This window comes from Naumovozyma dairenensis, chromosome 7, assembly GCF_000227115.2.
Source record: "Naumovozyma dairenensis CBS 421 chromosome 7, complete genome".
Taxonomy (NCBI): domain Eukaryota; kingdom Fungi; phylum Ascomycota; class Saccharomycetes; order Saccharomycetales; family Saccharomycetaceae; genus Naumovozyma; species Naumovozyma dairenensis.
The window spans coordinates 1,000,024-1,024,730 of record NC_016485.2 but is presented as its reverse complement, the minus strand read 5'-3'; the positions used below and the strand labels follow the sequence as shown (position 1 = coordinate 1,024,730).

General features: G+C 35.5%; 11 protein-coding genes across 11 annotated transcripts; 2 read left to right on the top strand and 9 right to left on the bottom strand.

The window, feature by feature from the left end:
- Positions 1 to 457: 457 nt before the first annotated feature.
- Positions 458 to 1,387, bottom strand: COQ3 (hexaprenyldihydroxybenzoate methyltransferase; the record flags this gene model as incomplete). The annotated part of the gene is made up of 1 exon (XM_003980038.1): positions 458 to 1,387. One exon carries the CDS (start codon positions 1,385 to 1,387, stop codon positions 458 to 460), a length of 930 nt encoding a protein of 309 aa, XP_003980087.1.
- Positions 1,388 to 1,821: 434 nt separating this feature from the next.
- Positions 1,822 to 2,913, bottom strand: NDAI0G04250 (uncharacterized protein; the record flags this gene model as incomplete). Its single annotated transcript, XM_003980037.1, has 1 exon — positions 1,822 to 2,913. The coding sequence occupies one exon, from the start codon at positions 2,911 to 2,913 to the stop codon at positions 1,822 to 1,824; it is 1,092 nt and encodes a 363-aa protein (XP_003980086.1).
- Positions 2,914 to 3,862: 949 nt separating this feature from the next.
- On the bottom strand, positions 3,863 to 6,730 carry RFX1 (Rfx1p; the record flags this gene model as incomplete). Its single annotated transcript, XM_003980036.1, has 1 exon — positions 3,863 to 6,730. The coding sequence occupies one exon, from the start codon at positions 6,728 to 6,730 to the stop codon at positions 3,863 to 3,865; it is 2,868 nt and encodes a 955-aa protein (XP_003980085.1).
- A 1,220-nt stretch (positions 6,731 to 7,950) lies between these two features.
- LEU2 (3-isopropylmalate dehydrogenase) lies at positions 7,951 to 9,042 on the top strand (the record flags this gene model as incomplete). The annotated part of the gene is made up of 1 exon (XM_003980035.1): positions 7,951 to 9,042. One exon carries the CDS (start codon positions 7,951 to 7,953, stop codon positions 9,040 to 9,042), a length of 1,092 nt encoding a protein of 363 aa, XP_003980084.1.
- A 364-nt stretch (positions 9,043 to 9,406) lies between these two features.
- Positions 9,407 to 10,966, bottom strand: NFS1 (cysteine desulfurase; the record flags this gene model as incomplete). Its single annotated transcript, XM_003980034.1, has 1 exon — positions 9,407 to 10,966. One exon carries the CDS (start codon positions 10,964 to 10,966, stop codon positions 9,407 to 9,409), a length of 1,560 nt encoding a protein of 519 aa, XP_003980083.1.
- A 610-nt stretch (positions 10,967 to 11,576) lies between these two features.
- DCC1 (Dcc1p) lies at positions 11,577 to 12,833 on the bottom strand (the record flags this gene model as incomplete). The annotated part of the gene is made up of 1 exon (XM_003980033.1): positions 11,577 to 12,833. The coding sequence occupies one exon, from the start codon at positions 12,831 to 12,833 to the stop codon at positions 11,577 to 11,579; it is 1,257 nt and encodes a 418-aa protein (XP_003980082.1).
- Positions 12,834 to 13,193: 360 nt separating this feature from the next.
- On the top strand, positions 13,194 to 17,903 carry BUD3 (Bud3p; the record flags this gene model as incomplete). Its single annotated transcript, XM_003980032.1, has 1 exon — positions 13,194 to 17,903. One exon carries the CDS (start codon positions 13,194 to 13,196, stop codon positions 17,901 to 17,903), a length of 4,710 nt encoding a protein of 1,569 aa, XP_003980081.1.
- Positions 17,904 to 18,112: 209 nt separating this feature from the next.
- GBP2 (single-stranded telomeric DNA-binding/mRNA-binding protein) lies at positions 18,113 to 19,192 on the bottom strand (the record flags this gene model as incomplete). The annotated part of the gene is made up of 1 exon (XM_003980031.1): positions 18,113 to 19,192. The coding sequence occupies one exon, from the start codon at positions 19,190 to 19,192 to the stop codon at positions 18,113 to 18,115; it is 1,080 nt and encodes a 359-aa protein (XP_003980080.1).
- Positions 19,193 to 20,048: 856 nt separating this feature from the next.
- SGF29 (Sgf29p) lies at positions 20,049 to 20,813 on the bottom strand (the record flags this gene model as incomplete). The annotated part of the gene is made up of 1 exon (XM_003980030.1): positions 20,049 to 20,813. The coding sequence occupies one exon, from the start codon at positions 20,811 to 20,813 to the stop codon at positions 20,049 to 20,051; it is 765 nt and encodes a 254-aa protein (XP_003980079.1).
- A 652-nt stretch (positions 20,814 to 21,465) lies between these two features.
- Positions 21,466 to 22,377, bottom strand: ILV6 (acetolactate synthase regulatory subunit; the record flags this gene model as incomplete). Its single annotated transcript, XM_003980029.1, has 1 exon — positions 21,466 to 22,377. One exon carries the CDS (start codon positions 22,375 to 22,377, stop codon positions 21,466 to 21,468), a length of 912 nt encoding a protein of 303 aa, XP_003980078.1.
- A 523-nt stretch (positions 22,378 to 22,900) lies between these two features.
- Positions 22,901 to 24,064, bottom strand: STP22 (ubiquitin-binding ESCRT-I subunit protein STP22; the record flags this gene model as incomplete). The annotated part of the gene is made up of 1 exon (XM_003980028.1): positions 22,901 to 24,064. One exon carries the CDS (start codon positions 24,062 to 24,064, stop codon positions 22,901 to 22,903), a length of 1,164 nt encoding a protein of 387 aa, XP_003980077.1.
- Positions 24,065 to 24,707: the final 643 nt, after the last annotated feature.

Sequence of the window (24,707 nt, the reverse complement as noted above, 5' to 3'; positions counted from 1 at the left end):
GCATACCTTTGCTCTACGATGAATGTTTCGATTGATGATCATGGTTATTATTTTCCAATTTCTCGAAAAATTTTCAGTCCGAAAAACTGTGACAGAAAATTATTTACAGACGTCAATTTAATACATCATATTCTAGCACATTTAAGAAAATAAATGAGTTAATCTGGTAACTAGGTTTAATAGGATCTTTCTTCTAGAAATAGGTTGGAAAGTGCCCAACTAGTTGTAACTAACTGGGTCAAGGGAAAGTTTGCTGTGACGGGTTTCCAAGTTGAGATATATGGCTATAAGCACTTAAACTGTTTTCGCCTCGTACTCAGTGCATAAAAGAAATAGTGGCATCATTTACAGGAGGAAATTTATACAAATTACTTGATACTTTAGTAATACTAAAACGCTTTTATTCTACTACAGATATTTTTATATTATTGCTTTGAATATTCTTGAGGAAAAAAATTTATTCTTTCCTTATGGCCATAATATAGTTTCCGACATTTGGACAATCGTGTTCCACCCAACCTTTGATTGGAATAAACATCGTTCCTTTCAAATCCAGTAGTTCGTATTTGCTTCCTTCATTCTTCTGGAACCATTGGACAATATCTTTGGAATTCACATATTTACTTAGATGATGGGTCCCTCTGGGCACTATGCCTAGAATATTTTCAGCAACAAATATCGTGGTAAACCACGAGACAAGGTCTTTATTGATTGTACTTATAAATAGAATTCCTTCCTTATTTAGTCTTTTCCATGCATGGTTCAAAATTGCTTCTGGGTGGTCCACATGTTCCAACATTTCGAAACAGGTGACAATATCAAATTTACCCTTAACATTCTCTAAGGACTTTACATGATAAGAGACTTTCCCCTGGAGTAAAGGATCTGATCTAGCGTGGCTCTTGGCCACTGTAATACAGTCAGGGGCTAGGTCTATACCAGTGACATGTTTAATAAATGGTAGTCTACCCATTGATTCTGAAAGGATGCCGCCACCGCATCCGACATCTAATACATTCAATTTCATTTTCTGTAACTTAGAAGATGCAGTCATTCTTATATCTTGTGAAACTGCATTTGAGACTTCCTTCGGAAAGAAAGCTTTGTAATTGTAACCGGGAATGTAAACATCATCTTGAGATGCCTTTGTCGGTTCCTCATTCAATGCTATTGAATTTCTGATTATTCTCTGCACAAAATCTAGTCTGGCCAGATTCATTCTATGGAGAATTGCTTGAGATCCATTAACATCCCACCATGTTGATGCCAATGATTCAAAGTGCGAAACCTCATCACTTGTTGTTCCCGTCGAGCTGCATCTCAATTGTATCCTATTCAGACGATTTAAAGTAAGTATCCTTTTCAGGAATTGGGTTCTCTGTAACATTGCTTATATTATATTCTAGATATGGGATTGCTCTTTGCAGGTTATATCAGTAGTAAAACCGTGCTTGATATTCATTTATATGTTCGCTTTACTTTATAGGGTGAAAAATATAAGCCCTATTTGGCCAATAACCCTTAAGGGGAGACAAATAGGACGCAAAATACAACAAAGGTACTCGCAATTTCCAACTAATTCGATACTCCATTCCTCCTCAATACCAAACCAAAATGAGAATTTTAGTTGTGTAATATAACTATTCCGCCGTAGAGCCCCCAGAATTAGTTTATTTTTCTATGGAAGTTTATTTATTTACTTTTAATACATACATTGCTAATAACAGAATTAATCTTTTATTAAAGTAGGAAAACTATAAAATAAAGAATGATTTATCTAAATATTTATATGCATGAATGTTTTTAGGTATCCCAATTTCATCAGACATTAAAATTTGTTTTAATGGCATCTCTTTGCGCTTGTGTTAACGTTATTGGGTACGCTATTTTATATTTAACAATCAAATCACCTCTCTGGCCCGGTTTCTTTGAAATTGGCATACCTTGACCTGGATATCTTGTGATTTCAGTAGGTTGTATAGGTTGTGATCTTGATATTGGTAAATTTCTTCCATCAATCGTTTGTACTGTTTTAGAAAACCCTAACAAGGATTCTTTGAAAGTTAAAGGCACAGTACATACTAAATTATCATCTTCTCGTTGGAAAGTAGGATGTGGTTTTTCATCAATAATGAACTGTAATGTTTTCCTCCCATGCGTCCTTGGATTATAATCACCTTTATTCTTATACGTTAGTTTGGTCCCTGCCTTCCAACCAGGTTTTAATTGGATATCAATTTGTGTCTTTTCCTGTACGCCACCAGGTCCTTTTCTACCAATCTTAAAAGATTTCTTTTTACCAGCGAACAAATCTTCTAGACTAACAGAAATATGGACTTCGTCAACACCTTCTTCTTGTGCAGACATTCGTTCTTCATATGGACTATTGAATCCGTTTGGAATACCACCGGTGCTTGCACTAGAAAATCCACCAGGCATCTCCTGTGACATTCCACCAAACCCTCCTGGGAAACCACTAGAACTAAATTTAACATTAGTGTGACCACTACCTCCGGAGCCTGGGAAACTTTGGAAACCAAACCCACCATCTGAACCGCCGCCTCCAAAGAATTGTGAAAATATATTAAATGCATCTTCGTTTGAGAAAGCATGAGCACCACCACCACCTGGGAATCCACCAGTTGAGGTAAACGTGGTACCATCTTGTCCTGGCATAGGCATAGCACCACCATTCCTGGCCGCTTCTAACCCATATTGATCATATATTTCTCTTTTATTTGAATCACTTAGGATTTCATATGCTTCTGAAATTTGTTTGAATTTTTCCGTATCACCAGTAGGTTTATCTGGATGGTACTTTAGGGCAGCTTTCCTATAACCTTTTTTTATCTCTTGTTCATTTGCTGAAGGGGTGACTCCTAACAAATCATATAATTTTGTTTCTTTTACCATCGTTTGTATAATTTTTGCTCTATGTAACCAGTTGTTGTTTTGATTATCTAGTAGTTAATGCTTTTTATCTTCTAAATAACAATGCCTCTCTAATAATGATAATACTACTAATAAGAATGGTCGAATAAGATAGACTAGAATTATTTATATATGTTGATAAAGGTTTTTCTTTATTATAAAACCCCTCATATCTTCGAATATTCCAACCCTTGAATTCAGATATCCGTTTACAAAACAATAACTGACTAAATCAAGGGGGGGTAAGGGCACGACGACTCTTCTTGTATTGTCTTCGCATTTCCAGAATTTTCCAGAAATTGTTTTCGGACTTTTAACCGCCGAGCCTTTTTATTGTTTAATCCAGGCCTTGGACGGATAGGATTTTTGGTCTATCCTAAAGGAATTTGGGCCTACCCTACATTTTAACCCCCAGTGAAAATCTTCAATCCAATCCTAATCCTGTCCTAACCCAAAGTCTATCCTAATCCAATCCATTTTTTTTATTATATAATTTATGAGAAAATCCTATAAAAATCATATTATACGACTACTATTTTTCAATTTTTTTTCAATCCATGCCCCAATCCATGGCCAGAATTGACCAACCCTGTTCTCAATCCATAAAATTTGATTTCTACCCTACCTTTTTTTCAAAATTTTCATGCCCAATCCTTGCCTTTTCAATCCATTAATCCTAATCCGTTCCAGGCCTGGTTAAACTTTAACCCTTTGAGATAACATATTTATATATTTCATATACACAATCTTTTATACCGGAGAAGAGGCCATGATCTACCTAATATCTGTAACCATTATTTAGTTGACGCTTTTGACAGCATGTATATGCAAATTGTATCTTATCAATGTATATATGTATGACGTCAATATAGTATATAGTGGGAGTATTTTATCATTATTTATTGTAAGTGTCCACCTCTTATGGTATCCCTTATATCTTTGTCTCATTAAGGAATTTCGTTACTTCAAAAGAGTAAGTCAATAGTTGAACTGTAATATTATTGAAATATAACCAAGGTAATAGATTTTCAGATGACTTCAAACTGATATCACCGACAATAGCATTGGTAAACCTAACAAAGCAATCAATAAACGGTAACGCCGATGTATCGTGTCTTCTATTTGAGATGAACACTAAAAATTTCTTCATTATTTTTATCATGGGTTCACGAACCCCGCTAGCTCGGCTTTTAGACGGTTCCGCTCGTGAAACAAATGATGACGACGTAGATGTAGTTAGGGAAGTGGAACCCGCATTCTCAGCGCTATCAGAATTATCATTTAGAAAGGCAGGTGTATTAACACCAATGAATTCCTTGATTTCAATCATTAAATCATGTTGTTTTTCATTATTAACCAGTTCTAATATATCTTCTAGATTGACTATATTAGCCCAATCATATCGCATACCCAAGACAAATGATTCAAAACAATTTTGGAATCCTAAAATGAATTTGAACAACTTTATCAATTTCTTTATTAAATTAGAAAAATCTTTGGCTAATTCTAATTTGCTATTAACTACAGGGACAGGTAAATCAATGGTGGAGTTGGAGACGTAATTATAATAATTCTTGGTAAAAATTTCTAGTTTGAAAAGAACTGATTCATTAATGAAAGTTTTATTGATGGCCAAACTTGATAAATATTTAACTAATTCAATATGTGTAATCAAGTCACATTCATGAATCCAATCAAATAGTGGTTCTGAAATGAATAGGTTATACATTTGTGGTGATAATAATCCAGAACCAAATAAACTTTCAGATAACTCATCAAATTTCATAAATTTAATATTCTTATATAAAGAATGGCAATGGACATGATATAATGACTCTAAAGAAGAAACGATATCGTCGTCTGTTCCAGGAGGAAGTTTGCCTCTTGGTATAGATGGCAATGTTAAAGATATGTCTTCTTCGTTAGTTGAATATTTAGCGAAAACCTTTCTATATAGGTCATTAAGGAACGGAAGATCGTCACAATTCGGCTTGGTTACCTCTTCGATATTATCATTATTGCGAGACTCTCCATCATGGTCTTTATGAGATCTTTTGTATTGCTTTTTCTCCGTTTCAGATATTGTATAATCAAGCTTGGAAGGTTCTTCTTTTTCAGTTTTCACCTCAGACGATATTGGGTCAGAAATTGGGTCATGCATTAGAGATTCATTTTGCATTGGTTCCGCTTTAATTATGGTTAATGACGATGTAGAACTTAATGAAGCTGCTGAGGATGACTCAGTTATTTTCCTAATCTTTCTCGTATACTCATCTTTGAAGTTATTACCCATATCCTGTTCTTCTTCTTGTTCTTTGACCATTTGGATTAAGGACGGATCTTTAAATTCCTGTTCTTGTAATGGTGATTGACTCAATTCATTTGGATTAAAATCTTCATTATCTATCAGTTGTAACCCACAATAATGGTACTTAGATTGACCTCTCATACCTAGTCTTCTTGTAGTTAAATCAGGGAACACAGTTCTAATTAGCTTACCCAGCGAAGCTTGAGATAACGGTTTCAAATTATTCTGAGCACAAGATGATGCATATTGAGCGAAAATCCTACCACGAGGAACATAACTATCATGTTTAGATTGACAATTTTTCATTAACCATAATAAGGCATAAACTTGTCTTTCTCTCTCTCTATTTTGTTCAGCGATTTGTAACGAGGCCTTTGAATGTGTTTGTGTATCCATATTTAATACTACTATTTCAGCTTTCCTCACTATTGTTGCATATTCAGAGATAGGTTTATCTAAATGTTTTTCTGCTATTGTCTTAGCTAATACTTCCTGTGTGTTTCTTCTTGTGATCAACAGGTTTGATGAAAGGTTGTTACTAGTTGCTTGAGATGTCGTATTATTGTTATTATTATTATTCGTAGTAATAGGTGGTGATATAGAGGGAGATGGAGACTCTGTTTTAGCTTTCTTAGCTGCCGCAACGACGCTTGAACCAGGTTTCAATTTCTTCTTTGCTAGTTTTTTCGTTATTGGTTCATTATTATCATCAATATCAGTAGTCGCAGTAGTAGTGTTTGCAGTAGTGGTGATAGTAGTAGAAGATGCCTCAGGTTTATCACTTACACCTTGTATGTTACTATTATTTTGTAACTTAGGAAGGATATTTCTATTCTGTATAGTGAAATTTTGAAAAGAATGATATCGTTTAGCCTTTGTTATATTATTAGATTCTTTAGTTAAACCGTATGAACCTTCATTTTTCAGCATAGAAGCATATTGGTTAATATTTCTCAGATTATTATCTGTTGCAGTATTATTAGTCTGAGAGTCAGTGTTCGTGCTAGTACTGTTGTTGGTTTGATAATTAAATGAAGAAATTGATGACTGTGTTCTACTCAGTTGAGAATTGGGATGGGAATGCGGTAACAAGGGCAATAAGGAAGGGGGAGGTGTCGAGGGATTCATCATTTGAAAAGAGTGTTGTTTTTGAATATGAATGTTATTATTAGAATTATTCTCGGTATTACTAGTGCCAACAGTACTTGCTGTTGCTCCAGTTGATGGCGATGCAGAATGTCGAGATAAAATAGGACTAGTTGACATGATACTTGGTAGTAGAGGCCTTAAATGATTAGGATATGATGGTTGTTGTTGTTGTTGTTGCTGCTGCTGCTGCTGCTGCTGCTGCTGAGGTACAAGTACAGGTTGATTATTCATAGAGAAGGTATTATTTGGGTACATAACTATAATGCAGATTATTATTATTTCCTTGGGTTGGTACAAAATTATGATCTTGTATTCTATTGACTGAACCATTGGTGTTAGCATGTAATCCAGGTACTGGTTGATGGACTACAAACTTCTGAAGATGTGGCTGTTGCTGAGGCTGTTGTTGCTGCTGTTGCTGTTGTTGTTGTTGCTGTTGCTCAGAGACGGAATATGTTACGGGATTCTGCAGCAGATGATATATTGAGGACGTCGTCCTTTGGTATGAAGGTGGTTGGTTATTACTATTTTCCATTTTTTCGAGACTTTTCTCCTAATTGATTATATCTATTCTTTCCAAACGAATTAGATTGATTAGAACGACACTAAGAGTGATTGTAGAATTATGATGTCGGATGATCGTTTATATAAAAGAACTTCAGGTGCACTTTCGGGAAGAGGATTCCTAGATTCTTGAAGATCAACGGATAAAGGATGGAAAAACTACAAAAACAGATCACTTGGATCAAAGCCCGGACCACTATCTCTCCGAATGTGCAAAATAGAAATATTACACTATTCTTTAGGATTATTTTAAGAATGTAGGGGAAAATCTTTAATCTTGGAAAAAAAAGCTCTGATTCCCACCAAAAATTTTTATAGCCTAGAGCTAGACTAGAGCAGATTAGGCTGATTTTACAAGTGGCGACCGCCCGAAGCGAGCTTTGGTGGGACCGAGATTGTGGGAAAAAGTTCTGCCAGAGAAATCGTAACGTAGAGTTACGTAACCTTAGCAACCCGTGCACCTTGACAACCACAACGCGAATGCGCGCTGTTGTTTAGGGCCTCGTTTCCCATGGAGACCCCTTGGGGCCTTCCAGACTAAGGGTTATGTGCTTAAACCCTGTATATGTTACTGGTTTTTCTACCATCGCCCTAAACATGCAATGAAAGTATTACCCGCGTGGACTCAATTTTGAAACCCGTTACCGGCCCGATTCTTGGAAAAGTTAATCATTGTCGTTCGGAAATTCGAACACTTGCTCGTATCTTTGATTGAAGAAAACGTTATTGAGATTAGTTGTCAGATGTATCAAGGGAAAAGCAAGATCCCGCAAGATCGCCGTTACAGGTCCTTCTTGAAATTGTTGTATCTTTCCCTTTCTTTTACTTGGTATTCTAATTTGACTCATTAACTACGTACAGTCTCACCTCTTGACAGATTGTATGTAAAGTACGTATATAATACATAGATTCTGTATTTCCCTGTTCATTGCTTGCTCGAGAAACAACACAGGTAACTGGCTATACAAATACAAATCATACCTCAAGAATATAAAGCAATGTCTACAAAAAAAATCGTCGTTCTACCAGGTGATCATGTTGGTGAAGAAATTACCGCTGAAGCTGTCAAAGTCTTAAAAGCAATCGCTGAAGTTGACAATTCTATCAATTTCGATTTCCAATATCATTTAATCGGTGGTGCTGCCATTGATGCAACAGGTGTTCCATTACCTGATGAGGCCTTGGAAGCATCCAAAAATTCAGATGCTGTCTTATTAGGTGCCGTAGGTGGACCAAAATGGGGGACTGGTGCTGTTAGACCTGAACAAGGTTTATTAAAAATCCGTAAGGAATTGGGTCTTTATGCCAATTTAAGACCTTGTAATTTCGCATCTGAATCACTATTAGGTTTATCACCATTGAGACCAGAAATTGCTAAGGGAACTGATTTCATGGTCGTTAGAGAATTAGTCGGTGGTATCTATTTCGGCAAGAGAAAGGAAGATGAAGGTGACGGTGTCGCTTGGGATAGTGAACAATACAGTGTCCCAGAAGTCCAAAGAATCACAAGAATGGCTGCATTCTTAGCTTTACAACATAACCCACCTTTACCAATTTGGTCTTTAGATAAAGCTAACGTCTTAGCATCTTCAAGATTATGGAGAAAAACCGTGGAAGAAACTATTAAGAATGAATTCCCAACTTTAACAGTACAAAACCAATTGATTGACTCCGCGGCAATGATCTTAGTCAAGAACCCAACTCAATTAAACGGTATTATAATTACAAGTAACATGTTTGGCGATATTATTTCTGATGAAGCTTCTGTTATTCCAGGTTCCTTAGGTTTATTACCATCTGCATCTTTAGCTTCATTACCTGATACAAACACCGCCTTCGGGTTATATGAACCATGTCACGGGTCTGCTCCAGATTTACCAAAGGGTAAAGTTAATCCAATTGCTACTATTTTATCTGCCGCTATGATGTTGAAATTATCATTAAATTTGGTAAAACAAGGTGATGCCATTGAAGAAGCTGTCAAGAAAGTTTTAGATGCTGGTATAAGAACCGGTGATTTGGGTGGTTCCAACTCTACCACCGAAGTCGGCGACGCTATCGCTAAGGCTGTTAAAGAAATCTTGGCTTGAAAAGGAAAATTGATGATAAAAAAAAAGTAATGCTAATGATATTTCACAAACTATATAAAAAAGTTCCCTAATTTAATGTAAAAATATGTCTATATACGTATAAGTATTTAAGTCTCCCAAGACACTGAAAATGCAAATCCAAATTAGAATTCAAAAAAATCATTATCCGTGTAATAGCTAGTGAGCAAACATAGAACCTGAATTAGTTTAGTAAGAAGAATCTTGTTTGATTATAAAACAAAAATAATGTATAAATATGGATTATGTATGTATATATAGGTACATGAACTTAGGTTGCCATCCTAAATAGAGAGATGATTAAATATATGAAAATACAGTACGGAAAACCAGAAAAATAGACGAATCAATGACCGGACCATTCAATGGAATCTAAATCAATACCTTCCTGAACCATTTCCCATAGTGGAGAGAGATTTCTTAAGAATTGGACTCTTTCAGAGATAGCCTTAATGACGTAATCAACTTCTTTTTCAGTGGTAAACCTACCAATACCAAATCTAATAGAAGAATGAGCTAAAACATCGTCTCTACCTAGAGCATGTAAAACATATGATGGTTCCAAAGAAGCAGATGTACATGCAGAACCTGATGATAATGCTATATCTCTCAAAGCCATCAATAATGATTCACCCTCCACATAAGCAAACGAAACGTTGACACATCCAGGATAACGATGATCAGCGGAGCCATTCAAATTGGTATGATCCAAGGCCAATAGCCCCTTGACTAATTTATCAGACAATCTTTTAATATGTTCATGATCGCTTTCAAATTCATCATACATCAATTTAGCAGCTCTACCGAAACCAGCAACTAAAGGAGGAGCCAAAGTACCTGATCTTAAACCTCTTTCTTGACCACCACCAGATAACAAAGGTTCCAATCTCACTCTTGGTCTTCTTCTTACATATAGACCGCCAATACCCATTGGACCATAAATCTTATGTGATGAAATAGATAACAAATCAATATTCATATCATTGACATCAAGCTTAATCTTACCGTAAGCTTGAGCAGCATCGGTATGGAAATAGACTTTCTTCTTCTTACAAATATTACCAATTTCCTTTAAAGGTTGGATGACACCGATTTCATTATTAACTGCCATAACCGATACTAAACAAGTATCAGGTCTAATAGCATCTTCCAATTCTTTCAAATTAATCAACCCTTGTTCATCAACATTTAAGAAAGTAACTTCAAACCCTTCATTAATCATAGCTCTTGCAGCTTCAAGTACACACTTATGTTCAGTTCTTGTTGTTATAATATGTTTCTTTGTATTTTTATAAAACCTACTAACACCCTTAATGACCATATTATTTGATTCAGTGGCACCCGATGTGAATATGATTTCCTTAGCGTTAGCACCAATCAATTTAGCCACATGATCCCTAGCATCTTCCACTTCTTTATGAGTTTCCCATCCATAAGAGTGAGTATTTGAATGAGGATTCCCATATAATCCTGTTAAGAATTTCAACATGGTATCAAGGACACGAGGATCTGTTGGTGTAGTGGCCTGCATATCCATATAGATTGGTCTTGTACCGAATCCAGTATTTTCTTGATATGCAGCATTTAAAGCTGTTGTACCTGAAGTGTCTATTTCATCAATGATGGAACTCTTTGATAAAGGTGTTGTTGCAGCAGCTGATCTTGCCTCTTGAGTTTCCTTTGCGGCTCGTTGGGTATCAGTATGTGTTTCTAATGAGATATCCTTAGCTACTTTCACTGCAGGTGATGTGGCAGCAACAGCAGAGTAAAGCCTCTTATTTTTGGTATTGGGTATTATAATATTACTACGACTCACTAATGAGGGAAGTGTTCTTCTGGATGCAAGAGATGCTGCGCATGACGAAGATGATAATCTTAAAAATGGTGTTGCTGTATATCTCAACATGATTGTTCTTTTTCTTTTCTCTTTAGTTTCTGTCTGTTAGATAGATATTGTTTGTGGCAGTAAGTATGGATTTGATCGAAACTTACTTAACGTGGAAATAAGCGGGTTTCTTTATATCGGATCTGCTTACTAGTCAAATGCTCCAGAATAAACAGGCCAAAAGAAGATGTAACTCTTTACTTGTAAGTATGGTATATAGATATATGAGTTATTACGAAAAAAAAGTTACATGTGAAGCCATAGTGGTATGTAGGTATATATGTTCTATGTTATATATACACAAGCTAAGCCTTACGTAGAAATAAAGGATGCGACTCATTAATGCCATCGATTGCTTAAATTTGTAATTAATAATCCATCTAGACACAATTATCCAAACCACGCATACGTACATCTACTCTATCCATCTATCGCCATATCCATACATCCATCCACCCATCACAGTTTTGCTTGCTCAAATTTCGGGGGGAAATTGACGCGCCACCAAAAAGCAAAGAAAAACACAAACGCCTCACATAATTTTCAGTGCGGGAAAAGTCGAAAAAAAGACATTTCATTTATTGCCAAAGGGACACCCATTTTCCTCTTCCCTCCACCCATACACCCTGCGCTACCCACGGCTGGAAATCACGACGCGACGGCCGACTTTCCGGCGACGGGCAAATTTGGCCACAAAGGAATCCGGTTTAAGTCCGCGGATATTCAATTCTTCCACAAAGGGCCATAAATCCTCCATATCCCATCGACTTTGAAGGGAAAATAGCCGCTGAAACCTTTGCTTTGGGTCCATTGATAGAGTATCCCTGGAAATATATTGTACTCTTACCATAGAGGTATCATGTCTATCATTAGTATTATCGACAACCCCAATATCATCATGAAGATTACTTTCTTTGAAATGCCAGCCACGCAACATAGCTATGTCTAAGTTACATGGGAAAAATGGTGGGAATAATGATTTCCACTTGATGAGAAACTCGTCAAGTGCCATACTACTCCTTGATACATACTTCTTAAGAGCAAGTATACCATACCATTTGGTAATTTCCGGCGTATCTAACCGATATTTTTCTACATCTCTGGTACCTTTATCTTCATTCTTAGAGATACTCGTACCAAATTTGTTCAATACTGTCTTGACCACTTCCCTCGTGTATGGACTAAATCCGTCACCAACATCTTTATCTATTGCGTTAAATGTTTCGTCTACAGTTAATTGATCCATATTTAATTGCTCTGCCATTACACTCATAAGAACCACGTGTAACGATTTGGATAAGAAATCAGATGAAAGTAAACAAACATACCCATTGATCTCACAACCACCAAGTCGATTCCATTGTTCCAAACATTCCTTTTCTGAACAACAAGAATTCTCAATCAATTCAGACATATTTTGCAACTTGGATATCTTACCATTCTTCTTCTTTCCCTTAGTATTATTATGATCAAAAAAATCTTTCTCCCCATCGTAAACAGGTACCATTTCAAGGTTTATTTCACCCTTACTTAATCTTGTCTCGTATTCAAAAGTAGTCTTAGTAAACCCTAAGAAATCATTAATGGGTCGCGGCATATTGAATGTTTCGATTCTATCATTATCTTCTCCATCGTCATTTTCATTGTCCTCAGGTACGAATTCTTTCATTAAAAGAACTGTATTGGAATGATTCTTTTGTTTGATAGACCACGTTTTTTCTTTGGAACATAATACCACATCTGATTTGCCATTGTCATGTAAGGATTTAAACTTTAATTCATCACCTTTATATTCAGGATTCGTTAAAATATTCAATAAATCAGGTGTTAATTGTAATAGTTTATAAGATGTATCTAATTCCAATTGTGAATGTAAATTGATAGACATCGTAAATCTACCATGAATCCTATTTCTAAATAGATCCCACAGAATTTATAACTTGAAGTTTTTCCTCTTATTTTCTCAACATTTTCCATGGATCTGTTTATTATATTTCCTCGAGAATGAAAACACATGGCGTTTCCGAAATTAGTGAAGATATTGATTTTTGAAACAATAGTAAATAAAAATAAAATTAAAAAAACTCAAAGATCTGCAGGAGATCAAAAACAAAGGATACACAAACAAAAGAAACAGAGCAAACGAAAACAGAGTGCATATAGTCATAGAACCTAACATACAGACATTCATATCATTAAAGCTAATTCATTCGTTTATTACATTTTACAAAGTCTCTTTTAATACCACATGGCAACAACTCAAGATCTTTCATCGCTTTATTCTAATCACAACAATGACATCACTGGGAAAGAAAATGCCAATACTTTGACAATACCACTTTATAGAAATCTTATAGAATCATATCTGCCCGAATCAATATCTATAGGTAACCATTTTCTTCAAAATGAAAAACAATTGAATGCATGTTTCGATGACAGCTCTCATGAAGCTAGCCGCTATGCTGGAATATTTAAAGGTTTCGATGAACTATTATGGGGACAATTCATTGTCTGTCTTTATAAAGAAACAGCTTCCAAGAAGTATAATGCAATAATGCTAGATAAATTAGGTCCAACTACTTTCAATTCAATAGACGTTTCGAAAGATTCACAGTTTTATGCTGCTATTGAAAATTTGAACACAACTAATAGAAAATCAACTTTAAGGAAAGCAATTGCGGTTATTCTCTTACAAAAATTTGTTGAAATACCAAAAGAAGGCGTACATAAGATTATTCAACCAAATAAGACATTAAACTTTGAATATGATCCACAATATGTTGGTGAATTGACTAATAGCTGTGAAGAAATTTCATCATCGAATCATAATAACAGTTCGAATTCGTATCAGGTAATATCATTTATGAAAAAACTTTACACAATGGGATCTTTCCAAAGAAAATATATTAATTCTACTCTGTTAGATGTGGTTTATGAAAATAATGAATCAACAATAGAAATAAACAATAGACTGGTTTTCCATCTAGGCGAACAACTAGAGCAGTTATTTAACCCTGTCATAGAGTATTCTCCTGAACATACTGGATACGTCTATAAACCTCCTGATGAAGAAGAATCCACTTCAAATATTTCCAACAATGGGAACGATAATTCCAATGGAAAGAACGATCAGGAGGATAATGCCTTGATAAAGGCAATTTGTAATGAATTATTAGAATTGCAAACGAATTTCACTTTAAGTTTAGTAGAATTTTTACAAAATTTCCTAATCGTATTAAGAGTTAAAGTACTAAATGATGAAATAGATAGATTGTCTACGAGGAAGTTAAATAGATTATTTCCACCAACTATTGATGAAGTAACAAGAATAAATTGTATATTCTTAGACTCGTTGAAAGCAGCTATACCTTATGGTTCATTAGAAGTCTTAAAGGCATGTAGTATGACAATACCATACTTCTATAAAGCTTATACTAGACATGAAGCTGCGACAAAGAATTTTAGTAAAGATATTAAATCATTCCTAAGAAATTTTGATGATGCAATTCCAAAAAATCAATCATTGACTGAAATGAAAATCAGTACAATTATTAATGGACCACAAGAAAAATTACTAAAAGTGAAATTGATCATTGATAGATTATATACTTCAAAGAAAAATTGGAACATTCCAAACAAAACCAAAGCTGATAAATACTATAATAATATAGTAGATGTCGTTGATTCATTTGGAAAATTGAGTAATACATCATTAAGTTCCTCCTATAATACAAGAGTTTTCACACCTTCAGGGAAGATTTTAACTGAATTAGCAAAAGGTTGGCCTGTGGAATTACAATATAATTGGTTGAAAAGGCGTGTTGTCGGAGTCTTTGACATAGTTGATGAAACTTATGGAGGAAGAAAGAAATTGTTAGTAGTCTTTAGTGACTACATTATTTTCCTCAACATCATAAATCCTGATTCGTATTATTCGATCGAAACTGATAATCAAGATAACAGTCTTATTAAGCCCCATCTTTCTGATATTTTAATGAATTCATTGATCAATGAAGTGCCATTACCGGCGAAAATCCCCAAGCTAGAGGTGGACAATTATTGTTATATCGATGATATTTTTGCGTCAACATTTGAGGAGAATTATTTAAGATTCGATGCGTTTAAGGAAGATAAATCATTCTCTGTATCTTACAGGCTTTCCACTGAAAGTACACCAGTATCGACTGTTGCTGATCTAATTATGAAGGCTAAGATCCTAGAGAAAGATACTGCGTTTCATTTATTCAAGGCATCTTTCAATAATATAACCCTTTATTCTACAGCACATGAATTGGCTGCCTATAATACCGAAAAGATTAAAGCGAAATATGCCTTATTTTTAAATATTGAACCATCGAAGGAGCTATTAATCCAAAATGATTTACATATGGCCATATTCGCCAAATTTGCGAACGAAAATGAAGGCAAATTTATCAACCTAGATATATTAACATCTACAGAGGTACATAGAAAGGACACCTTTGAAGCAGCTAAGATTATCCCTGAATTGATAGGCCAGCTGTTGTTGGAAATACCCATTTATCGTTCGTCAATCGTTTCTTCCCAAGCTATTAAGCTCATGGCAATAAACGAAGGTTTGGTTAAACAATGCATCTCATGTTTAGAGAAAGAAACTCCATCAATACCCATAACGGATTCATACAATAAACCAGCGCAAACTGATAAACAAGCAAAAGAGAAGCCATATGAAACTACTTTAACGTCTAAAAATATCGTCAATAATTCAAGAGCACTTAGAGGCAAAAGCGTAAATACTAAAACAGCTGTCGAAAAAGATAATACTGTCAAAAAAATAGAAAAAAATACCAATAAAAAGCTACCATCAGCTAAAAATTTGCCACGAAAGCAGACTGGTAAACTACCGACTAATGTACCGAGCCAACTCTTAGCAAAGAAAGAAAAAAGAAGGAGTGGCCTGATTACAGCTTTTAGAGGAATATTTGGAAGCAAGAAAAATAAAGACGCCGAAAAGGGAAGGAATCAACTGGATGATAAATCAAAGAACTATCAGAAAACTACCCCGAGACAGAAACTGGTACCAAAGGTAAGCCAAAAGGACTCGATAAGGAAAGAAAATACCACCCCACAGCCAATTAAAAACGAATCAGTTACATCTTTCGCAAGAGTTTCAAAGAACCAAAAAATAGAACCGCCCATGCTTTCAGAGGAACAAAGAATTACATCGGTGATACATAACAGGCAATATACAGAAGATATTCAGGGAAACAAAGTAATGAATAATTTGGACTCTGAGTCCAAAGAAAATGTACTATCAGAAACCGCCACGACCACGCCGCTGACCTCAAAAGAAATTTCAGTAAGCTCTGACAAGCAACTTCGAACAGCCTTGGAAAGTCCTCCCGGATCTATTGGCAATTCTGAGAAGGTTTTGCCAGATCCTAATCGTTCTTTAAGTAATAAAAATACTACATCGAGAATGCCACAAATCCAGATTTTTACCGATGATCTCTTCGGTGACTTTGTTAAACCACCTAGTCTGGATAAACAAACTGCAAAACAAGAAGAAACTGAGTGTGACAATGGAGATGAAGATGCAGAACATTACCAAAAGCACCTACAAGAAGATGCATTGGGAGAGGGCGTCTCTTCAAAAGACAACTCCCCTTTACCTACAACTGCAAATGCTACCTCTGAAAACCGTGGATTTATAGCCCCCTCTGAAAACCCTAGTTTTAGAGATGGGGAAATTCAGCATGAAAAAGTAAAGATATTTCCAGATATCCCAAAAATGCAACTCTCTAAAATTCAGTTTGATAGATCAACGTCCTTCGTCGAATTATTTAAAGGTATGAGATTAGTTCTGGATGACTCGGACGCGAAGTACAATTGGAAGCGTATACCAAGTGAGCAAGGCCTAAATATCAATAATTTGGTCAATAACGCGACTACTATCAAAAATACGGATAGAAACATGGTAGGAAATGAAATTGAAAAGGTTATACCCAAAGAAAAATGTTATTCAGAAGCGGCACAAGAACAAAGGCCTAGCACTCCAGAGAGTAGTTCGAATATAACCGAGGCAGAAGAAGAACCGAGAGAAGAAAAAGAAGGAGGACACATCACCTCGCCTCAACCGGTTTTAAGTACTATAGCATTGTTACCAGATCAAACTAGAAGGAGGCTACCAACTTTCAAAGTCACTAAAACATCTCCAGTTCGGATAATAAATAAAACTTTAAATTCACCACAAAAAGTTGTTGGGAAAGTTGAAAACGATTCCTGCTTTTCCTCTGATGTGACTATTGGTAATATTGAAAATAATAAACGTTTGCATAAGCTTACCTTTCGATCACAAGAGGATGTTTTTGATGCTAAGATTTGCACGGCATCGAGGGAGAATATTGACACCATAGAAGCTACTGTTCAAGCTGACCGAAGTAAAAATAATGAAGAGCAATCGAGTAAACTTCACGATAGGTTAGCAAGAAGCGGGAGCAACGAAAATCTATTAGAAGCCTTTGAATTTAGCTCATTTAACATGTCCTTTCAGGATCTACCAGAAAACAATGAAGAGTGTGTAACTAGCATTCATCCAGTTACAATCCACGATACGGTGGTTCCACCGTTACAGAATCTAGAACCAGCACCTATGGTCTACAGATTATCAAATGAACATTCCTCTAACAAGAATAAATTAGAGGCCGATGACGATCCAATATGGGTGTCTCCTAGTAAATTAGATCTCTTAAGTTCTAATAAATTGAGAGATCGAGTTTTGGTAAATAAGACTGAAAACGAAGCTTTGAGTAATCAGAAGACGCCTATTGCATCTATAAAAAACAAAAGTATACCCTCTCAAAAACTGCTTGATACATCACTTATAAGGAATGCTTCATATGTTTATCTGACTGATTTCGTTGACTTTCATGACGATGAAAAGTATGAAGATAAACCAACTCGCCTACAGTTTCAATAAACATTATTTGAATTACAACGTCCACACTTTTTTCTATATGATTCTGATACAGAGATTATACAATTTATACAATTTGCATTGTAGCCAATAAATATATTCTAACGTTAAAAAAGAACATGTAAAATAATATATAGTGCTGTTAAGAGCTGGCACCTAATGTTACCTTCATTGTTGTCTATTCATCATTATAGATTATACACTGTTATAACTTACAAACGATGGGCGAATGATATGTCTAATTGGTGGCCACCATAGTTATAATTGTTCAATTTATCGATACACATCTCTGCATAGTCAGCACTCATATATTCGACAACAGCGGAACCAGTTGATAAACCATTGGTATCATAAATTAATTCAGCATGATTTATATCGCCAAAAGAACCGAATAAATCGTACAAATCAGGAACCGTTGTAGATAACGGTAAACTTTGACAGAATACAGTTGGATTCCTTTCACCATTTCCAACCACTCCTTCGACAAACGGCGATTGTGTCGGAATTGAAGGCTCCACTTCGTCCAAAGTTCCCTCGGGAATATGTTCTTTGTGACTTGGGTTAAATTTACCTTCTCTTACCTCTAAGACTCTTCCTTCTAATTCATAACCGTTGAAAGTATCTATTGCCCTATGCATAGCATCTTCTGTGGCATAAAGAACAGAACCTAAACCTCTTGAAAACCCATTATAATCTAATTCAATGTCAGCACGAAGGATATCCCCACATTCTCTGAAAAGATCCTTCAAGTTTTGCCATGTTATGGAGTAAGGTAAGTTTATAACAAAAGCTTCGTAACCTTGTCTATTTATGTCTCTTATTGGAGCAATTCGCATTGTTTTTTGTCTCGCTCCTGGTGGTGGTTGATCATCTTTCACATAGATGTCACGACCCATAAAATGTGTGTTATCACATCTCTCGATTGCCTCAGTGGCATCATCAGCATTGGTAAACTCCACAGTACCTAATCCCTTATGACGGCCTTTGAAAGTTATGATATCGGCAGTAACTACTTCTCCTACTTGGGAAAAATAGTCTACTAAATCTTCTGCAGTGGTATCAAATGACAAATTCCCAACAAAAACTCGGTTATCATAGTTTATATTCTCTTCTGGTGGTGGTTGAAAAGATCCTCTAAATCCTCTGCCTCTAGGACGGCTGAATCGATCATTACCTCTCCAGGATCCGCGCCCACCCCTAAAACTTCCTCTACCTCTGGATCTCCCTCTTCTACTATCGTTTCTACGGCTATCGTAACTTCTGGGTGGTTCTAGTTCATACTCACTACTCATACGACGACGAGTTGGAGATCTTGATCTACTACGTTGAGAGTTCTGGAAGAAAAAAGTCTTGATAAGGCATATTTGATCAGTTAGTACATAAGAGCAGTATTTTGCGTTGATAAATAACAACGTAACAGCAATGGATGGTGAGCATGAGGGGTTTCCGAGCCTCGCGTCGCCTTTATCTGGCCTAAGCAGAACTTTAGTTATTTGTGCTATATTTCACATACGTATCTGTAATCCAAATCTTGGTCCATTGTTAGTCCTTACTTTCCAGTAATCTAGCTCTCTTCAATGTATAAAGCTGTGCACAGATTCAAAATGCACTGTCAACTAATGTTTAGGAAATTGTTAAGTTAGTATGTAACGACGCCTTTGATATTTCACTATTTATGTCAATAAAGTACTTGTAGTATTTTTCCAGTTTAAATTTTCCCATTGAAATTTCCAAGATAATTATCTCTAGAGACGGTTATTTACATAAAATTAAATACTAATCTTAGGGAAGTTAATGGTATCTAAAACATTAGTAGCAGAAGATATCATTGTCCATTGTTATGAAATGTCTACAGATACTATCCACAGAGTTGCAGGTTCCATTTTTCCATCATACATTGCGCATACTCTTCTATATACGTTCATAGCAGCAAATTTCGTAAGTAATATTTTATTTTATTCTATCATGGCATAACGAAAAACATAATATATATGCCCAAAATATCGTAACAAAGAAGGCCCTTTCCACTTTACGGCAACAAAATTTCGTAATATCTGGTCTCTAAAATAGGACCGCACCGAGGATAAAAGACGGAACATATTTACCATATTATTCTCTCGTTTTTTGTGAGCAGTTTTCTATGTATTGTTACTTTTTTGCAGGAGAAGATGATACCATTGGAAATGGTAATACTAACCTCCTCGGTACTTCTGTCTCTTTGTCCACTTCTTCCTCACCGTCAAATCTAAGACGACAAGTCCCGTCGCGTTTACTGCCAATCACTACTGCCGGATAAAATGTTGTTGTTTCAGGATATCTAGCCAGAACCTTAGATCCTGCCGGATAATTTGGTGTCAACGATTTCGGTGTATTAATGGAAGGAATGAGAATAATATCCTTCCACGTACATTTAAAGATTTTACCTGTTTTACCTAACTCATCAGGTTCCGGATCTCTGACTTCAAACTTCATTCCGTCTGTGGCTATTTTAATAACCTCACATTGAAACCATTCCCCATCTCCCCCTTTCCTAGGTTTATACGCAACTTCAGACCCATTTTGAATTCCCTCACTTGGATTATACTGACTCACCCAATATACCATGCCGGTAGGAGCCGTGTTTTTCCTAGATTGGCTCTTTGCAGCCTTATGAGCTGGTTGAATAGAAGAATCTGGAGGAGTATACCCTAAAATTGTATCCAAATTTACACGAACTGCATCAAGTAGACGATGGGCCCTCTTTACATTTTCCATATGATCTTGAAACTTTGTTAAATGATTTTGCAATTGTTCATCTGACAGATTTGCAAACTGTATCCTTTTTGAATTCAAATCATCGTCAAATTGTATAACCTCATTAGCGTTGTATATATCTTGGAGAGACGATATGACTAAATCCCATTGACCGTCCATTTTTTTTACAACTTCGTAAAGAATGAATATTCTCGTGGAAAAAATAGCAAATGAGCTGCTTCTGTCCTTCTAGCTAAGACGAAGTTTTATTGCAAATCAATACAACAGTTATTTTAGCTTTTCATAAAGGTAGCATCTGTTTTTTAGCTTTATTATCCTCCACTATTTCTTAACTTTATTTTCAATTTTTATTGATTTCGTTATTGTTTATTTTTTTCAGGAAGCGCGGAAAGAATGAAAATAAGTTCATCGATGAGTTGCTATCGACGTGCCTTCATGGAATAAACAAATTTTCTATCCTACCGTACGATATTCTTTAGTCTAGTCTAGACTAAGAGTTAGTAGGTACAACACTGTTCCAAGTTTCTATAATTAGTGGCAATCGTTTCCAAACTCTCTAGCTCTTGGCCCTTCCTCCCCCTTCAACAAAAATCTCACCTGCTCTAACATGTTCTTCCAAACATGTCCGCCTAACCTTTATTTCCTCATTATTATTTACATCTCTGGCCCACTTGAGCAACGTCCGATCTCATAATATTTGCCAGTTATCAATAATCACTGCATAAGGTTCAAATAATAATTTGATTATCGTCTTAATTTTATTTACTTACTTAGATATATATTCATGTATACGATAAGGAGTTTTCTTTCATTAACCAGGTGGTAATTGAGAAATATCAACAATATCATTAATCTTGCTCTCGCTATCCGCTTCTTCTGCTTCTTCTGCAGTAGTCTTCAAAGGTGTTCTTGGTAAAGCCATCATACCACTTCTTGCACATTCCAAAACACCGAATGGCTCGATCAATTTCAGGAAAGCTGAAATACGGGTTGGTTTGGCAGAAAGTTCAACGATACAACTTGTTTCACTAATATCAACGACTCTACCACCGAAGTTGTTTGCTAAGTTTGTAATATCATTCAAATGTTCATGTTTTAATCTTAATACTTCACTTGCTGGTAGATTAGAAGGATGAAACTTCTTTTCTCTAATCTCGTTAACTAATTCTTGAGTTTGATCGACATCACTGGTACTTTTATGATGATGTAACAATAAATCTTCAAAATATTCAGTACCTAATAAGGAAATACGTGCCATCACTAGTTCTCTTTTAATAATTTGAGAGTTGGTGTAATTTAAGACGGCATAAACAGGGACTAAATCTTCGATCTGTCTTCTAGCTTGTTCAACAACACCATCTTGACCTTGTAAGACAATAGTCATTCTACTCAAATCCTTGACTTCTGTGTTACATACAACTAAGGAATCGATATTAAAACCTCTTGCGGCTAATGTACCGGAAATTCTTGAAAGGACACCTGGTTCGTTTTGAACCAAACAGTTTAAAACATGTTGTTTTCTTGGTTGGCGTGAAGGGGCTGGTGTTTCGTAAAGAATTGATGACACAGCACTATTAGCATCCCATGATGGAGTTTCTAGCGTAGGTAAAGGAGGTCTTGCTGCATGTCTATGCAATTGCTTGTAAGCTAAAGCAGACGTTGAAGAAGAACTATAACGCACCAAACACCTCTTAGTGTTGCTACTTAAAAGTGTTCTAATCATGGTTGTTAAGCAACGATTAGCAATCTATGGATATTCTTTTTTTACTACAAGTTAAGAGATTTGGTAAAAATATAAGATAGGAAGACACCTTTAATAAATAGTTTGAAAAAAGAAATCAGATCGAGAAACTTCCAACCAACCATCAAGTCATTTTTCCAATTTTTCTGATTCCTTCACTTTTCAAAAGCGCCCATTAAACCCGTAACCGGCCCTTTGAGTATTTTTCCGTGAGTCATCTTCAATACCATACTATACTATGTATCCCAGGTATAAATACAACGAATTAGAATTGGTATCAGGCGGAGACTCTACACGTAGATAAAGAAACAGTACTAATGCATTCCATATATATACTGCTATAAATGTATTTGGCTACATAGTATATTAGTATTTCTATTATGCGCAAAGTAAATGTCTGATATATTTATGGAGTAGTTTACTAAACTAGATGAAAAGTACACAACGTATTTTGTGTAGTTTTGTATGCACAGTTACTATGGCATGAGTGAGCTAATGAATATGTTTATATTCTAAGCAACAGCCCAGCGATTTTCTCAATATGTAATCTCGTTAAAAATTGTTGCCTTCCCAACTCTCTGGATTTTTTGACAAATATATCTAGTTGTATTATACCTCTATTGAGCATTTGGTATAGCATATTGATAGTATCAGAAAGCGCTTTATCTTTTGCAACGAGAGTATATAGCTGATTCAGCCCAATTGTTTCAGTTGTTGTCATCCATAATGGGTCATATTCCTCTTCTAAGCTCGGTTCGCTGGTGTTTTGAAAAACATTAAGTTTAGCAAATTGTTTATCGACTGATTCTGTTTCGCTTTTCAAATTTTTTATCATTTCTTGAATGGAATTATGCAAGTTTATTGTATTCTTTGTTTCATATTGGTACAAATTTTCAAATTGCTTGATTGCCGAGTCTATCGACGCCTTCCTGTTTAGTATGTTATTATTAATGTATATTTTATCGTTTGTTGTAAGTTGGTTGAGTAGCCCTTGTACCTCTTTGATTGCGTTTTTATGGTTGGGATCTTGCTGAAGTTTAAATCCTGCGTCCAGAAGATCGACTTGAACAGAGTCAAGATCGTCTTTTAGGTGAAGAGGAGGCTTTGATACTGTTGGTGAATTTTTATTTCCTATTGGTGTCTGTGTAGAAATATTACTAGTTGCTTGAAAGGGAGGTGGACTTGTTATAGACGATGCTCTGTCTACTAAAGGAATTTTCTTGGGTGGTAACGGTAAGTTTGAAGTTACCTGAAACTTTGAATGAATAGGCAGTTTTTTGGTAACTATGGTATCCGGAGAAGAATCAGCCCTTGATATAATGAGATTTTTTATCTCTGGCTCAAGAGCTGTAGCCGGTTTGGGAGGTAAAGGCGGCCTAAAGTTGATGCTTTCATTATTGACTACTTGGTTTATTTCAGAATTCGTTGGACTAGTAAATTCGTTATGAAAATTATTAGTTGGACTTCTAATAGGTGATTGAATAGGGACAGTTTGTAATAGATCTTCCTTCATTGCTATTCTAATAAAGTCTTGAATCACTAAAGCTATATTACAGGTACGTGGATCCCAATTAGCAAAAATAGGAAGATATAACTGCCCGCTTGAATCCAGATTCCTATTGATCTTCAATTTAGCATTCTTTTGTAAAGACTCGATATCTACAAACATCAATGGGTTTTCTAAAGGATAGCTTTTAGGTATCCATATTAAAATTGGTATAGTTAATTCAAACTCAAATTTCCCATAGAGACACAGTAAAAGGTTTGATTGCCCATTTTGTTTCGTAAATACTTTTGTTCTTGGCCGCAATTGTCTGAATCGCGATAATGCTGCTAAAGAATCATGAAAAGTTGACCGACTATCAGCATAAATCTGTAGAATTAAACAAATGGATAGGAAATTTGCCGTTAGTTTTAAGTTAGTAAAAGTTACTCTTAGGTTGAATGCTACTTAACTAATAACATACCGTCGTAGTTACTTTAAATAACCAATCGATAACTGATTGCGGGATATCTAATTGTTCATTAAGCATCGATGAGTTTTGCATTTCAGGAAGTTTTTAAAATTCAACAAAGAAGACACTGATTGTATCCTGACTCTCCTCAAAGCCCTTAGTTTACTGTCAAGCCATTAAATTTGTTATTGTTTATATCATCGGAGAGCTTACTAAAATTTAAACCCTTGGAACATTCAAAATTCAACAGGAAAGTTAGAAATTGATTTTCACCGTATAGCGCTTCATTTAGACAATATCAAAATTCAACGCTAACGCTACGTGCACCGCACTTGAAGTTTCAAAAAAGGATGCTAT